At 38.8% G+C, this 18,228-nt stretch overlaps 1 protein-coding gene across 1 annotated transcript in view; it reads left to right on the top strand.

Moving 5' to 3' along the window:
- nrip2 (nuclear receptor interacting protein 2) overlaps positions 1-18,228 on the top strand; it is a 44,695-nt gene that overhangs the window by 18,805 nt on the left and 7,662 nt on the right. Inside the window, exons 2-4 of the mRNA XM_063500998.1 lie at positions 6,666-6,980; positions 14,971-15,053; positions 17,304-17,410. Coding sequence (XP_063357068.1) covers positions 6,666-6,980; positions 14,971-15,053; positions 17,304-17,410 — 505 coding nt within the window. The remainder of the gene's footprint in view (positions 1-6,665; positions 6,981-14,970; positions 15,054-17,303; positions 17,411-18,228) is intronic.

The raw sequence follows: 18,228 nt of genomic DNA, 5'->3' as shown, positions 1-18,228 counted from the left end.
AAAATCAGGCCTTTATGGTCACACAGCTACTAAGAAACCACTACTAAGAAAAAGCAACAAGCAGAAGAAATTTGTTTGGGCCAAGAAACACAAGGAATGGACATTAGACCAGTGGAAGTCTGTGCTTTGGTCTGATGAGTCCAAATTTGAAATGTATGGTTCCACCCGCCCTGTCTTTGTGCATCACAGAAAAGGTGAACAGATGGTCTCTACATGCATGGTTCCCACCGTGAAGCATGGAGGAAGAAGTGTGATGGTGTGTGGGTGCTTTGCTGGTGACACTGTTGAGGATTTATTCAAAACTGAAGGCACACTGAACCAGCACGGCTACCACAGCATCCTGCAGCGACATGCCATCCCATCCGGGTTTAGTTAGACTATCATTTATTTTTCAACAGGACAATGACCCCAAACACACCACTAGGCTGTGTAAGGGCTATTTGACCAAGAAAGAGAGTGATGGAGTGCTGCGCCAGATGGCCTGGCCTCCACAGTCACCTGACCTAAACTCAATCGAGATGATTTGGGATGAGGTGAACCACAGAGTGAAGGCAAAAGGGCCAACAAGTGCTCAGCATCTCTGGAAACTCCTTTAAGACTGGTGGAAAACCATTTCAGGTGACGACCTCACGAAGCTCATTGAGAGAAAGCCAAGAGTGTGCAAAGCAGTAATGAAAGCAAACGGTGGCTATTTTAAAGAATCTAAATTATAAAACATGTTTTTAGTTATTTCACTTTTTTGTTTGCTAAATAATTCCATATGTGTTCATTCATAGTTTTGATCCCTTTAGGGAGAATCTACAATGTAAATAGTCATAAAGAAAAATCATTCAATGAGACAGTGTGTCAAAACTTTAGAGTGGTAGAAAGTGTGTCCTGCAATGTAAAATTTAGCATTTACCCTAAACTGTAAAACAGCAAATGCAGATTGCTGGTACCATCCTGCTGCAAAATGTGATTTACTTAAACCAGCTGACCCCAGAGCAGTCAGAGGGTCAACAGAAACAGACTTCAACCATCAAAGGACATATGGAGAAGCTAATCGCTAAAATTAGATTGTGTTCAGTGTTTCTGTGAGTCAGTCCGAAGAGAGCGCCGAAGATCTCAACAAATGAACCTTTAATCAAACTCAGACTGTCTTCTGCAAACTGCTGGAGTCTGACATTTAAGTCTTTTTCTTTGTGTGCTGAATAAAAATATTCTGGTATGCCACCAGACTTAATAATAAATTTAATTAAAATACATTTTTTATCCTCCACATGCCATTTCTATGCATTTAACAAGCTATGTCCGTCATATTTGTCAAAGAGTATAATTGCCACAATTAATGATTTATGGAACAACAAACACAGAAAGAGAACAAAAAACAATTACAGAGCAAGTCCAATGTGAACAACCCTGTTTTATGAGACATAAAGAAGAGTGGGGAGATTATGTCATGCCCAGAGTTAGAGATGGTTTGGAGAATGAATCCAAAGCACAGAAGAGTTTCATTTCTAATGAAAATGAAAGATGAAAGAGGAAAGAGAAGAGGTTAGGGAAGAAATGAAAATTGAAAGCAAATAGTCAAAAAGGTAATGGAAGAAAACAGGAGCTGGGATGAGGAGAGAGAGTGGGACAAATGGAAAGATAATGGAAAATGAAAGGAATATACTGTATAAGAGATGATTACATGTAAGGAAAATGATAAAAAGAAACAGGAGATGTACAGTAAAGAGAGAAAAGGACAACAATAAGACGAGGTAGGGGACAGAAAGAAAGGAAAGGATGGGAGAGATAAGGGAAGGAAAAGGGGAGATGAGAGGAAATGAAAGGGGGGAACAACAAGGAGGAGACATTTAAAGAGGAGCTGCTCAGCCACAGCTGGAGCTCAGCGAGGAATGAATGGGCTAGATTGAACTCGGTGACACGAGTAGTGATTACTAGTTTGAAGTGTGCTGTTTTTGCAGCTCGGCAGTGAAGCCCAGCAGGCTGAGACCAATCTATGGACACAACAAAACACTGCAGAAAACTTGTTTTATTTAAAGTATGTGCTGATTTTTTTTTTTAAAGGTGAATAAATGCTCGCTGAGCTCTTTGAGCTGACAGGCAGGCAAACAGACTCCTGGATGGTCCGCAGAGGCGATGGACTCAAACGTGATGGCAGATCAAACAGAGTGAGACCACAGACATGTCCAGACATGCGATGACATTATTACTGCTGTGTTAAGGTTAGACAGCCGCCTCTCTGGGGCCCCCAAGCCTCCTCTTATGTGCTTTTAGTCGTCGTGTTTCCACCTGTCCTCTTCTTGCTTTGCAATCCAGAAAATCGTCCTTGTCTTCATTCATATTGTGCTCAGGAATACTTTAACAGCAGAGTCGGTGTGTGCATGTTCATCAGAGCAGAACATCAAATAATACCCAGTAATGTGGAAAATAAACAGGCAAACGAATAGCAGCGTCATAACTCCTGTGTCATAACAGGAGTGAAACGGAGACAATCACAGCGGCTGGATGGCGTTTCTTCACAGAAACAAGGTCAGCTTTTGCTGCTGATCGCTCGTACATGTTCCAAAACAAATCATACATCCAGTTCTTGTTTATTTTCTTGAACTGTATAGTTCATTTCAATTTATTCTTTAGCTCCTCATTTGAAATTTAAACTTTAATCTGGGTTGGGTCCCAGACAGAAGAATGGCTGATTGTTTAGGTGATCGTTTGTCCATTTTGTTCAATTATCCAGTCGGTCTGTTTCAGATACAATCACAGGTGAAAATGTTTTACTTTAAATGCTTCAGAATACCTTTGATACCAACAAGTGAATCTCTGACAGCCCCAGCCATTGGATGGTCACATATTATCATCTTATCAGGGTTTTTCCTTGCCAAGGATCTGGCAGGTGGACTACACATGACTTGCAACAGAGGAAAACGTGTCAGTGACTCATTGTTTGATGGCTGTTATTGAATCACTTACGTAGACGTTGATGAGTTTTATAGATCGTGCCGTTGATTGATCACAAGAGAAAGGAGGCTGATTATATAAATTCTCACTGGTAGAACACAAAGTTGTTAATGTTGACCTCGCAGTCATTCAGATGTTACCGAATAAATCTGAGGATTTTTGTTAAAGAGCAGCGGAGAACTTGAGAAGTTAATGTGCTGTGTTAACCTAATCTGCCACTTGTAGTCACGTTATTTTGAAGTTACGTTTTTGGCAACGACATTGTTTTTTTTTTTTTGTAATTTTTGTTCTATACAACACTAAAGAGGACATTAAATCAAACAAATAATTTTAATTCGCAGGATTTAGCCAAAGTTTTGCATTACATACATTTTTCATTTTTATACAGTCCCTATCTTCAGAGACTTCAAGATAACTGGACAAACTAACATATATGCTTTCTAAATATAAGGATCGTTTTTTTAAATACTTGTATTCAATGACTGGACTTCACCAAATGCCGTGTCTCCTCCCCTGAGATGCTCTGCCAGGCCTTTGTTTCAGCCACGTTCAGCTGCTGCTTGTTTGTGGGTGTCTCTGCCTTCAGTTTTGTCTTCAGTGACTGAAAAGCTGCTCTGCTGGGCTAAGATCAGGTGACCGACTTAGCCATTGAAGAATATCCCATTTCTTTGCCGTTAGAAACTCTCGGGTTGCTTTTGCAGTTTTGCAGCATTTGGCTGAATCTGAGCCGAGAGTATCAGCAGTCACATCATTAATAAACACTCGTGAGGCGGTTCCACTGACAGCGATTTCATAACGTTGGCTCCACCGTGTTTGACAGATAATGTTGTAGGCTTTGGATCATGAACTGCTTCTGTCCTTCTCGTTCCGCATTTTTCTCTCTCCATTATTCTGGTACAAGTTAATCTTGGTTTCAGGTTTTCAAAGAATGTTTTTCAGAGCTGTGCTGGCTCTTTTAAATGTTTTCTGGCAAAGTCTAATCTGGCCTTTCTGTCCTTGAGCATAACCAGTGTTTATGTGCATTTGTTGCAAACTTTCTTGTAGATTTTTTTTTTTTTAAAAAATGCTTAATTTGTCAGGACATGTGAGCTAAGAAATTACACCACATCCCACAAGATGAATCGCCTGTGCAGGAATGACTGAAGTTGCCAAACGTCACTTCGTATAAAGGTTCAGTGCCTGCAGGTCTGTTAACTGCATTAAGAATGAGGTACAAGATACAAGAGGCAAGATGGTGTGTGTGACAGGTTGTAGAGCTCCCAGGTTGTTTGACAGAGTATTACAATGCTTTTGATAACAGCAGAGAGACAGCTGGCGATGTGCTTTATAGGCTTGGCATTTACCCAGAATGCTCAAACTGCGACTTTACAGCTCGACAGATGCCACTGCTGGTTGGCGAGACAGTTATCCAGTCAAATGTCCACTTCAAATGCTTCAGGATACCTACGATACCAGTGACTGAATCCCCAACAGCCCCAGCTGTCAGGTGCTAATAGCATGTTAGCAGGCCAAATATTCTTTTTATTTTGGTCACATATTATTATCTTATTTGTTTTTTTTCCCCTAGCCAAGCAGCAACAACAGTCCACATACAGTAAAAGCAACAAGTCTGTGCATTTTCCTCTTATTCCTCATCATTTCATTAGCAACATTTCTATGAAACCCCAAATTATTAACAAATTATTCTATGACAGCCTGGCCAGAGGTTTTTTTTTGTTTTGTTGCTGTTGTTTTTTCATTAAGTGTGATTAGAACGTTATTGGAACATCTCTTAATATCCTGCTGATTTTAGTGTTCCTTCGAATCCTTTGTGTTTTATTAATGCAGTGACTCTGCTGGTGTTAAGTGACCTGCTCTTTTAAAAGCGTACTTTCTGGAAGTCTGTACCCAGGCTCTGTTCTGCTGGAAGAACAATGTGATTATGGAGTAACAGGCAGCTTAAATAGAATTTTCTCCTCATGTGATCCAGAAAAAAACAGCCAGTTATCAGCCACATGTTGTGTTTCTAAAGCAACAGAAATCAGGCTTTTTAATATCCATCTGTGGAGGCTGTGTTTTAAAATGCTGATTAAAATGCAGTTTCAAACATGAGGAACTTTTTCAGAACATTTTCTTTTATTAAGATTACTTAAAAGAGTGTTTATTAGACGAAAAAAAAAGGGCACTAGGTTTGTGTATCAAATAAAAGCCTCTTGCATTAAGCCTTTTATGTCTGCTGACAGTGATGACTTGAAAGCATTAGCATCCTCCTTGAATTGCCTTTCATGTCTTAATAATACGACCTTAATCTCAGCTAGTTGGGATAGCGTTTCACTTTTTCACTGAAGATAAAGTTTTATTCTTCCATGTGAGGAGGAGGATGAGGATGGAAGGTGACTCTAAAATGGCCTGTAGCTTCTTCTTTAGGGCTTTAACTCTCAAACGTCTAAGAACTCATCCCTAACCATAACCCTAACTCTAACTCTAGGTAAACAGAATATGCCATTTTTGTTTTTATTAAACTGTTCTCTCAGACACAAAGAAAACAATCATTTTAACAGCTCCAGATTCAAAAGTACTCACATTTTTTCCCCCAAAAAAGTATTTTTTCTTTTTAAAATTTGGGTTAGGGTTGAGTTCTTAAGCCTCTGAGGGTTAACCTGCGTTTGTGGATGGCACAGTGATTTTTGGAAGTGTTCTTGAGGTCATGCAGTCATTTCCATGACTGTTTTTAATGCGGTGCTTTTTTTAATCAACATTCAGAACAAAAGAAATAGTGGATCAATAAAAGTCCACAGGTAAAGTCTGATAATACCAGACTTAAAAATTATTCCTGTGACTCATCTACTGGGAACAAAACCCCTTCATGTTATATCCAAACCACGTGGGCCAAACCATAAGAGTTGGATTATTTTATAACTCATATATTTATATATGATAGCTGTTTTCAGCTTGTGTCCCTCTGCGTTGTAACTATGATGTCTATGAGGACAGTCAGCTGTAAACGGTGATGCTTGTAGATGACGTAGATATTAGCTGCGTGCACTTCTCAAGGAAGTTAAAATAAGTCAAATATCAACAGTATAACTTTCATTTAGTTTTGATATTGACATGCACTGCTTAACCAGAAATGAAACTGTTTTTGCATGCTGCATTTTGATGTACGTTGTGGGATTTTTTTGGTTGTGGTTATGAACTGTGAGCTCTGTTTTAACAAAGGTTCCAGAGTGTGAACCATCAGTATGCAAACATACATGTGAAATATTTGGGTGAACTATCAGTGGGCAAAAGTGATTCATTTCATGAGCATAAATTACTCATTTGCAATGCAAAATATTAAAAAGCAGCCTGTTTCATATGCACAAGTGATCTCTTTCTTGGCTCTTTTCTGGAGGCATCAGAAGAAGTCGTGTTTCAGTTTCTGATCTGAACAACACCTCATATATATACCAATTCACACATCAGCAGCTGCACATCTCTGGCTCATCTTGTTCTTTTCTTCTTGCCTAAGCAGGAAGCAGGCCTATTTTTTCCTAACACATATATTTTAAACTACATACATTATATACTAGCTGTATGCACTAACGCTCAGTACACAGTGGTCTGACTAATTTATTTGTAGAGTTACAGGGCGTTTTTCTTTCTCCTTATATGCGCACTACACACTATGTGCAATTTTCAAAAAGTCTGTACTGAGAAAACCTGCTGTCTAAGACCTATCTGTCCTCTGCATTTCCTTCTAGCAACCTCACAGCATCGTGCAGCGTCGCCTGCTGGAGGGAAACATCACGCGACTCAGAGGTGAGGGCCGGGACCTCAGCACCAGGGTTCGCTCCCCACTAGCCGACACCAAGGACGGACCTGCTGACACCGAGGAGAGGAGCGAGAGCACGGCTGACGACTCCACAGAGGAGAGGGAGTCTTTGGAGGAAAGCGAAAGGAGCCTACGGTCGGATGAGGAGGACGACAGCAGCGAGGCCGGAGCCAGACAGACAGCTGAGAAGCCTGAGGGCGGGGAGAGCTCGCCTGTCCTAACTGCTCTCATCATTCAGTGCAAGGTACTGAACCCTGCGTACTCAATCTATGCTCACCCACATTCGGTGCTCTGCTGAAACAAACTGAAAACAAAAGAGGAGACAAAGACCACACTACCCTGCTCCCATGACTCATCATTCAAAGCCTTCATTTACTTTCTCTTTACAACATATCAAAAGCTCTGCAGGACCCACAGACACCACTGAGTCACTGTGATTAAATAAGTCCAACCTGGTGAACACATCTGTATGCGCCCAAAATGGATCCAGCAAATAAAAGAAAAAGTGTGCAGGGGCTTAAAACTGTGGAGGATAAAATGATGGAGAGAAAGACAAAAAAATGGTATTAAATCTTCTGCAGCAGGTTACCCAAACTTGTGCTTAACCGACATGGTAAGCAACAGATAACTCTCCACCTGGGGGCTAGTTTGTCCACTTGTACCCAACACTGGCCCTTGTAAAGCATAATTTGTAGTCCTAGGTTGAGTCATCAAAGAGCCTATGCAACAGTTTAATTTATACTTTCATATTTCAGTGGTTCAATTGTGGGTCTACCGTGCTTTCAGGAGGAAAACTGAGGTCATTGTGTTGAGCAATCTTGAACAACAGTCACTTTCACTTAAATACAGGAAAGACCTAATAAAACAAGCAAAACTAGGTCTAATACTACCTACGTCATTAGCATAGCGGATAAGCTAGATACTATTAGATTTTAACTCACTGGACGGGAAGCTTTTGCTAATCAGTATTTGGTGTTCACATGACAGATTACTGCAAATAGGGGGTGCATTTATCTGCAAGGACATCATTTTTACATAACTACATCTCACGTTATTACGTACAGCTGTGGACAGAATTTAACATCAACTTATCATGGACATTATTATTATTATTTATTATTAGAAGGCACAGCATACATTTTCATTGCTATGCAGATGATACCCAGCTTTATCTATCCATGGAGCCAGATGACACACACTGAATAGTTAAACTCCAGGAATGTCTTAAAGACCTAAAGGGCTGGATGGCCTCTAATTTCCTGTTTCTGAATTCAGATAAAACTGAGTTTGCTGTACTCGGCCCTAAAAATCCTAACATCTTATTTACATCTAGGCTTGAAAACTGTATATCGACATGTCTTAATAACTCCCCGAAAAACTTACAATTGATCCAAAAGTACTGAAAGAGACTAGAAAGAGAGAGCACATTTCTCATGTCAAGTATGACGCTACAACTACCATGCATGATAGTTGTTCTGCTGTTTTTAGGTTTGAAATCCTCACCATTACACCGACAATAAGACTTTTCTCTAGAAAGTACAGTGGAACCCCGGCTTACGAAGACCCCATTTAACGAAAAATTCAAGTTACGAAGGCACTTAACGGCAATATTTCTACCCGTGGTACGGCAAAATGCCCGCGTAAAGAAATAGATAAAATAGAAAATTTTAAAAAATTAAATTAAATTCCATAATGTTATGTACATGTACATGTGCGTATGTATGCATGCATACGTATGCTTTCTTCAACCTCCGCCACCTCCTCCTCCACCAAGAACTTCATCTTCAGCCAGCATCGCCTCACTCAAAAGGCGATGGAAAAAGGTGCTTCGACTTACGAAAATTTTGACTTACGAAAGACCCTCTGGAATGAATTAATTTCCTAAGTCGGGGTTCCACTGTATTTTGCTTGTCCAAATGGGCTGCAGCAAATTTCAGTAAAGCTTGAATGTGTTGATTTTGGAGCAGGGCCTTCTTTCTTGTTTGGCACCCTCTCAGTTTACGGTGATACCAAACTGGCTTCACTGTTGACAGTGACTCTGGTGTTCCAGGAGTTCCTGGGTTGTTCCTTAACAATTTCCCCTCATTTAAGGGTGACAGTTCTTATTCGAGATTTTGGAAAAGTGGTGACAAACCTGAATGACTTGTACTGTACACTTGGAATCTACAGTTGTTTACAAATGGCTTCCTGAGACCATCTTAGCTTATATAAATCTACAATTCTCCTTCTTAGATCTTCACTGAGTTCCTTGGAGTTGCCCATTGTACTGAGTATTGGTCAATCCAATGAGTGCTGTCAAACAAATACTTCTTATGCTGGCAAAGAGAAACTATCAGCTGTAGTCAATTGTAATCAGTAAGAAGAAGTTAACAGACATTGGCTTTGTCAAGTTAAAATACACCGTAGAACCTTCACCACCACTTATTAAGAGATTTAAGCAAATGTACATATTTGTATACGGTTGACCCTGTGTGAATTAGAGAAAATCCAATATAAATTCAAAGTTGTGCTAGTAACTCTATTGTTTTGAAAGCTATTAAAGATGTATGCTGTACAATGATTTCACCCTGGATAAAGAACAGTTCAAAGAAATCATTAAAAGCCCCAAATTACCAAGACATCAGCCCTCTTTGAAGATTCATGATCACTACAAAGCTACAGTATTTGAGACACACGAGCAACAGTCAAAGAATATTTGCTGAAACCAGTATTTATCTATATACCTCCCTCGCTTTTTCCAGGGACATTCAGAGGTATCTCAGTGCAGAAGAAGATTCCTAAACCACCTTAGCTACCTACCAAGCAGCTCCTCACCCTTTCTCTATAAGCTATAACTAAATTACAATTTAATTATAATTTGTTGTATCATGATCCTGAACATTAATTTTCTGGTCTCATATGTACTGAATTGAATCCATGCATATGATATTCACATTTTCCAGTTTTAAAGGACCAGAAAGCCTACACCTGGAGGTTGGAGGTGTTTTAGTGGAAATACTTGATTTACTGTTACACTAGAGACCCAAGTTAAATCCTACACATTATCACACTTCATTTCTATTATTTTTAATACCTTTTAAAATAATAATACATTACTTTTTAAGATCAGGCATTGGAACTACAGTGTCAGGTTTACTGAAACAATTTGCACTTCTTGGTCCATGAACATGAGCACAGATTGTTTATTTTCTATTTCATGTGATAGAAAATATTGTAGTGCTATTTATTATTGTGTTGTTTATTGGGCTTCTGTGTCTGAAATACAATAAACTGAGTAGATCAATAAATGGAGCTTTGTAACATCAAGCCAAGACAGCCAGTACTGCATAAAGGAATTCACTGGTCCTTGAGTTACATCAGCCTCTCCAGAGACTCTCCAGCACAGGTGTCCAACTCCAGGCCTCGAGGGCCGGTATCCTGCAGGTTTTAGATGTGTCCTTGATCCAGCACAGCTGATTTAGATGACTAAATTACCTCTTCAACATGTCTTGAAGTTCTCCAGAAGCCTGGTAATGAACTGATCATTTGATTCAGGTGTGTTGACCCAGGGTTAGATCTAAAACCTGCAGGACACTGACCCTCGAGGCCTGGAGTTCGACACCCCTGCTGTCCAGGGTTACTGCCATAGATTTGTCAACCAAAGAAAAATAGAGACATCAAGTAAAAAAAGACATAGAGCTTACGGTCGACATGTCTGGTGAATGAAACCATGTGAAAGTTTCTCTCTTTATGTCTTGGGAACTGTTTAAAATCAAATCACCATGCCACCATGGTTAGGTATTGACCACTGATCAGGTAAAAGCAGCTTACAGAAAGAGCTCTGAAGATGGTAGAAACAACACAAATCTGCATGCACAACTTTGTATCCACACTTATTTGCAGAAAGGTTTAATAGAATTAGTAATACTGACTTTTCAGAATATCTGCTTGAATTGACCCTGCAGACAAAAAACAATAAGCACGGCCAGGCATGATTCATTTAGTCTAAATTAATCAAAAAAGCAAACTTTAGTCGGCTTAATTGCATCTCTTACTACTAATTCTAAACCCTTTAGGTGTTGTTTCATTGCAATTGCATGATTTAGCTATTTCATCCAGTTTAAAACCCAATGATTGATTTGATAGTATTCTTAACAACCCATTGCTGTGTATTAAAAAACTCATCTCATATCTTTCGTTGTGTTTAAAATTCACATGTAAACGAAGCGATGAACAATAAACCAGCAAACTGGAAACATTTCCAAAAGCCTCAAGGACAGGATAAGAAAATACCCCCTCCACCATGAATCACTCACATCTGGATACAGATGAGTCTGTACTGCGCAGTACACACTAGTCTTGAGCCGCCCCTCATTTCTTTGTATTTTGACAGAAAAATTGGAAATGCATGCAGCGATTTTTTTGAAATGTGCAAACAAAAATGGAAACATAGAATACAAGACAAAAGCAGAGTTAGTGCCATTATAATGAGTTTGAAAGTCAATATTTTGGTTAAACCACCTTTATTCTTCATCCTGAACTCTTTCAGGCAGCTTTACTCTCATTTTTTAAGTAGTCTTCAGTTATAGTTCTCCAGGCTATGGCTTCAGATAATCCCACACTGCTTCAATAATACCAAGGACGAAACTCTGATTGAGGCAAATCCATGACTTTGTTCCATTGTGTTTTTTTCTATCCACGTTTGTTTTTACTGCATTGGCAGTGTGTTTGGGATCCTTTGTCATGTGGAAAAATGATCAAAACTTAAAATTGGTTTTTTGTTATATGTATACACAACAGTGGTTTATCCCTTGAGTTAGGTGCATTTTTTTAAAATTCTTTTTTAGGCCAGGTAAAATTAATCTGGTCAGGTACAAGGACTGGACTGAAAATCAGTGAAGAAAGCCTGAAGAACTGTTGCTCAAGACCATTTAAAGAAATTACAAGAAAGTCTGGCTCGTTTAGTTTCAGTTTTCAGTTTTATTTGTCATATGCAAGTTAGCACAGGGTCAACATTGCAATGAAATGTATTTGTATTTGTAGTTTAGAAACAAAACATAAAGAAAGAGCGGCTTCTCAAAACTTTTACAGTGTCTTCTAGCTTGAGTGCCATAGCCATCATAGACTGGAAACAACTGAAAGACACAGTAACACACTACGGGATTTATTGTTCTTTATAGTTTAATTGTAGTAACACATGCGGCAGAATATTTCATACTTTGTCTATAACCGTGGGCTTGATACTATAATATTTTGCCCTTTTGAATTTGAATTTTGGAGAATTGCGGCCATGCATAACACCATGGACATAACCGCATTTTATCCTTTGAAAGAAATCAATACAGAGATCAAACAGCTTCTCATCCTTGTGGGGTTTGGAGAATATCACACAGTTTCTCTAAGTCCACTTTTTCAGTGGATTCAGCTTTTATTCACCCATTACTCGATGTGCGTTTGCTGGGTTTTATCATCAACTTATTAAATGCAAAGTGTTCTTCAGTTACTTGTTTGGCTGCTATTTTTAAACCTCAGGGATAGAGAGGGATTATTGCACTACCGGCCTGAGACAAAAGAGCAGGTTTGTGGGTCTGCTGATAAGCCAGTGAGGACAAAGAAGCCTTGCTCAGTCAGCTCAGTCTGCACAGACTGAGAGGGATCAAAACAAGGTAAATGGAAAATCAACGTGTTTACTTCCAAGTGGGGGAATATCCTCGGGTCAAGTAGATAAGGTATTGACTTATAAAGGAGATGACGAGGAGAGAAGGACAAGCAGACACTAGATGTTTGAAAATATGTCCAATATCTAAAACAGAAAGACTCTCTTTTCATGACATTAAAATACTGACTCTTTATTTATAAGATACAATTTTAAAAAATGCAGGATTTTGTGTTCCTGTCAACTCGTACTGAGTATTTTTAGCTGTACTTTTATGTCAAACATCAGCAAATTATAGATACTAACCATTCAAGTGTTTTTAAATGCCTTATTTTGTCAAGCTAACTGTCCTAGATTTGTAAGAGAGATGAAACAGATGACTATATTTCAGATTGTTGATGACTGCTTACTGGAAATTACCCAAAGATTCTGCTACTGAAGCTTTACTCGATCTGAAAGTAAATCTGTTTATAAATACACCGAGAATCTTTGATATATATCTGCATCTTATGGTGGAAAATACCTAAAAAGAGCCTGATGCTCACTTCTGGGGGTGGTGCCAGCACACTGCTTCTGACATGCATGCAGAGCTGCCATATGTTCTGTATGTACCTCATTATTCCAGTACTTTGCTTTCTTTCCACAAACATGGACATGTTGCATGAAATCACCTCAGAGGATGCTGAATGGGAAGAGGCCTTTGCAGACAGCAGTTCTAATAAACCATTACAATCTGCTGCGCAAAGGATGAAACATGTCTTTGTGACATGAGGCGCCCTGCAGGCAGCAGAGCACCCGTGAGATAAAGAAAAGTACAAATGCCAGTGGAAATTGGGCCAAAAGACGCCTGCTTGCATTGCTACTGTAAAACTCTGGATTTAAAATCAGATAAGAAAATGTACTTAAATGCCCTTTTTGGTGGGTATAGGATGCAACTTTGTTCATATAAATCTATGTAATAATATAAATCTATCGCCAGGCGAGTTAGGTTAGCATAAATACTACAAGAAAATACAAAAAAGTGCTTAAAGTGGACTACAAGCAGCTGAGAAAATATGAGATAAAACAGGCTGTCAATGTTAATTAGGGCAAACCTCACATTAGCATGTACCATGTACTTTCAGGACAAAATTTTGATGATTAAAAGACTATATTGATACATTGGGAATTCACTCATTTGCATTTTTGTTGGGCACATAATAACATGATATTTTTCTTATTTTATTCTTGCATGTATAAACATTTATGCATAGAAACTTCAGATGTGTTAGCGGACCCAAGCTGCTAAGCTAGCTACCATTAAGCTACAGTAGCCTTTTGCTGGCTTATTACACCATTGCAAAAAGTAAGTCTGTGAAATTTCTTCCCTCCTGGATATTCCACCATCTACTTTAAATGGTATTTTTGCAAAGTAGCACCTCAGTAATTAAACAGTAGATCATGTACAGTGAGGGGTTTCACAGTGTTGAGGTGAACACAGTGTATAAAAGCCACCCGCATTCTGCCTACTCAGTAACTGCAAACTTTCTGTGGCATTAATATCAGCATAAAGAATTGTGCTGGCAGCGTCTTGACATAGGTTTCCATTGTAAGGCAGCGCATGCAGGTGCAATGTATAGGAGACCCAGTACTTTTGTCCATATAGAGTAACTCAAACAATAGACCAACACTATATTTTTTAACCATCTTAAAGAATTGGCGCAACAGCTGGAGCAATTAGATTCAAATTCTAATCAAATGATCCTATTTCCCAAATTGGGAAATTGTCCTTCTGACTTTGGTGGGTCCATGTGCTTTTAAAGTGGCATATGTACTGAAAAGAAAATTAGGGCCCCTAGGAAAAAAAACTGGGGGCCATGACTTGTTTTTTTGGAATTCTGAGAAAAAAAAAACTACATTAAAAATTAAATTTGAATTCTTAGAAAAAAAAGAATTATGATATTAAAATGAATAATTATTTTTAATTTTCATATTGTTGTTCTAACTTGAAGGATATTAGTTTGTGAACTGTAAATTATCCCCCGAATCACATCACATACTTTGCACTCCACACAGAGAGTTGCTTGGCCAATGTGTTAAATCTGCACTCCACGCATGTTTCTAAAAAATCATTGTCCAAACTGAGGAACCGAGATCTTTTGTCAGCAATTTGAGTCTAATATAGAGCTAATGGTTAACACCTCAAGACCTGTAATGGAGGTAATGAAGAATAATCTGGGTGGTTTATTTTTAACTGTATGAAAAAGCTAAACACCTGCAGCAACGGAGAGTCAGTACAGATCAAGCTAAGCAGACAAAATAGCAAAAAACAAGAGTCGAGTTAGAAATACTCCACTACTGGGATATTTGTTTTGTTTGCACAACCCAACCTGATTGAGAGTTGACAGTATTTTTTCAGTTTGGCAGTCGTGAGCATATGGCAGCCAAAAAGATTTATTCAAAACAGGAGAGATCAGCGTTCTTTATACGCTCTCCATAGTTAATGTGCTAATGTGCTGTTCATGGGGCTGGCTGGTTTCCTTGCATGCACTGGTCCCAAAATGAAGCAGTAAAAAAATAACACTGTGACACCAAAAATCACCCCTCTGTCTCCCCACAGTGCTGCGAGACTGAAGTCAAGGCATCCATTAACACCGGCAGCCAACACAACCACATCTCCACCTCCTGCTGTCAGAGGCTGGGGTAAGAAACACCCGGCTCTAAACACTCACTGCACATGCACCTAATATTAGCATCTTAATTTATTCTGAGAAACACATCAGCTCAGTACAAATACTGAAGTGATTAAAAAAGTAACCAAGGATAGAAGAAAGGACACTTCACAGAAGAAGTGGATTTAAATAAATGAGCTTTAAAGAGAAATCTGAATGACAACATAAAGCTCTTAAGTTTCTCCAGATTGTTAAAGATGTGATCTTAATGTCGTCTTTAAACTTTCAAATATATAATAAAGATCTTTTTTTTCCCGTGGCTGTGCACTAGGGATATTCCTGGTGGCTATTTCGTAATTTTCCTTAAGAAAAAGAAAATCACTTCCATGCTCATTTTAAAGTGAGGAGACAGTTCTATGACAAAGTTACATTTTATCCCTACAAATATTGTGCAGCTATTTATAAATGTGGATAAAGTTCAGGTTAATACCCGCATGCCTGTGTAGAATGTGGTTAGCGCTGAGAGACAGTGCCCGTTTAAAAAAAACAAAAAGCACATACTCAGATTCTTTTGTTGGGCCATCTTTAGCTTTAACGATGGCGTAATTCTCCATGGCATTGCTTTAATGGGCCTTTTCAATGTCGCAACATTTATTTCTGTCAGAGTTTAATAAATTTTTTTTTTTTACCAAGCTCTTGCATTAATAATGGGAGAGTTGGACCTCAATGCAAAGACTTCTCCATCACATCCCAAAGACTCAGTAAAGTTATGGTCCAGACTCTGTTGTGGCCAATCCGTGCTCCCTGAACTACTCATTCATAATTGGAGCTGGGTAAATTCTTGCATTGTTATAGGAATAAGGGAAGAAAAAAAAATCAGTTGATGGAAGAACATGGTCATACATTTATTCAGGTAGTTAGATCGCTGAACCTAAACCTGATCAACTGAAGCAACCTCAGATCATAACACTGCTCCCACAGGCTTGTTCATTAAGCACTAGGCATGATGGGAGCATCATGTCATCGACTTCTCTTCTTTCCCTGATGAGCCAATCACTCTGGAACAGGGTAAATGTTATGTTCCCTAAGAATCTGAAGCCTTTTTTTCTGATTAGCCTCACTGATGAGCGGTTTTCTTAAAGCTACATATTTTAGTCCCAATCCTCTGACTTGTCTTTGCATTACACATGTGGAAATCCTCTTACATTCACTCTTAAACACTGTTAGTGCTTCTCTTGATTTTATGTATTGGAATTATATTTGTGTCAAAAGTGTTGCTGCTAAAATGTGATATTGTACAACAGACTGAAGGAGTGCAGAGGCTACAGAACCTCCCTCTGAATCCTCTCTATTTGAAGATTTTTTTTTTCAGCATTAATGTAATTCAGTGATAGTTTTCAGTACTTCCACTGCTACACAGGAAAAAAAAACGTTTGATCGTTAATTCTGCAAACTTCATTTTCCAAATCGTAAACAAGTGTTTGTCTGCGAGTACGTGAATGTGATGCAGGGCACTCTTGTGCACTTGGCTGTTGAGTTCTACGTGTGAGTACCTTTAACATGAAATTATCAGCTCATGATTACAGTTTGTCTCGCTTGCCACTTTTGAGACAAATATAATTCTATAACAAAGTTTCACCACCTTCCTTCCAGGTTTTAATAATGACATGGACAGTTTTAATGGTTTCTGTAATCTCCTCATTCTTTTTCTTTGCTTGATGCGGGCCAAGATTTTGACCCTTCTTAAACAGAGTAACAGCTTTTCCAGCACAGTTGTTTAAGAAAAGAGAAGCTCACCACTCCATCAGTGAGGGTTTAATAACCTGTTGCCCGAAGAAACACATTAATCACTGCAGCGGTTACCCAATGGAAGCCGTTCATTTCCTACTGCAGAGCCGTGTTGGTTTGAGCAGACATCATCTTGCCCATGCTGTTCTTGTTTATGAGATGGATAGTTGCTCCCACTTGCAGTCACCCGTGGCTGTATTTTTGAGCACTAGTCAACTAGTTGTATATTTGTTAACATCTAAATCTGAAGGTAGCTGATTAAAAGTAAAATGTGCTCCTCTGTTGCTTTTTATGATCCTAGTTAATAAAATCCCAGCAACACCAACTTTTGATTGACATTTTAATAAAAATCAGATGCACTTTGTTTTTGTGAGGTGAAGCTGCTGTAGGTAGGTGTACTGACATGAAACACCCACAAAGGCTGTTTTTGGACTGATGAAGACATTCTTTATTGTCGTCGTGTGTGTGCGTGTCTCTGTGTGTGTGTTGCTAGACTGGTGCCCAGGCAGGCCAGTTCACCATGTGACGTGAACAGCTCGGTGACGGAGCTGCAGCTGCAGCTAGGCACACAGAGAGTCCAGTGTTCAGCTTACATTAAAGGTAAAAATATCACAGTGAAATAATGAATAAAATTGCAAGATTTTTAAAGTGGTGACCTTAACTGGATAACATTAGCTGTGTATGAACTCTTGATGCCAATAAACGAGAACTGAAGGTCTCACTTGTGTGGGTGGAGGTAAGTGTGGAACAAATTTCACCAAAATCTATTAAACTTTTGGCACGATGGTTTTTAAGGAATAGAAATGCTAAGATTTTCAGGCTTAATGGTATAAAAGTGAAGACTGTGAAACGAATTTTCCTGAAAACCACAAATATTTATTGAGCTTTTCTGGGTTGTGTGAAAAAAAGCAAAATATTGTGATTGCTTTACGTGCCTTTTATAACTTTATATATTATTATATTACGTAACTATATTATATATAACATTAACAGTATAAATATGCAAAATAAATACGTTACCAAGACTTTAAGATAAATCTAGATGGGTAGACCTTGTGGTGTTTAAATTTGCACCCTGGTATCAGAAAAATATTTATTTTCTTCACATTTCAACTTCCTGAATCCTTTTACCTGCAAAGGATTTGATGGCAGTCACAGTAATGAGCACGGCAGCTCTCAACTCATTATGGCTCAGATTAAAAATAGGATGGCAGCCTCTTTGTATTTTTTTGGCAACAAGTTCCTCCATGTTTGGACTTTTGTGTTCTGAATGGGCAAATCAGTCCATGCATGATTACATTGCTCCACCCATCAAAAAGTCACCTGCGCGAATATATTGCCTGTCGTCATTTATTGGACTGATGAATGTCGGTTGGGAAAAATGTACATATCACCCAACCTTGCTCCAAATACTTTGT

This window comes from Pelmatolapia mariae, linkage group LG17, assembly GCF_036321145.2.
Source record: "Pelmatolapia mariae isolate MD_Pm_ZW linkage group LG17, Pm_UMD_F_2, whole genome shotgun sequence".
Lineage (NCBI taxonomy): Eukaryota > Metazoa > Chordata > Actinopteri > Cichliformes > Cichlidae > Pelmatolapia > Pelmatolapia mariae.
The sequence above is the reverse complement of the archived record's forward strand: the minus strand, read 5'-3'. Positions and strand labels throughout refer to the sequence as shown.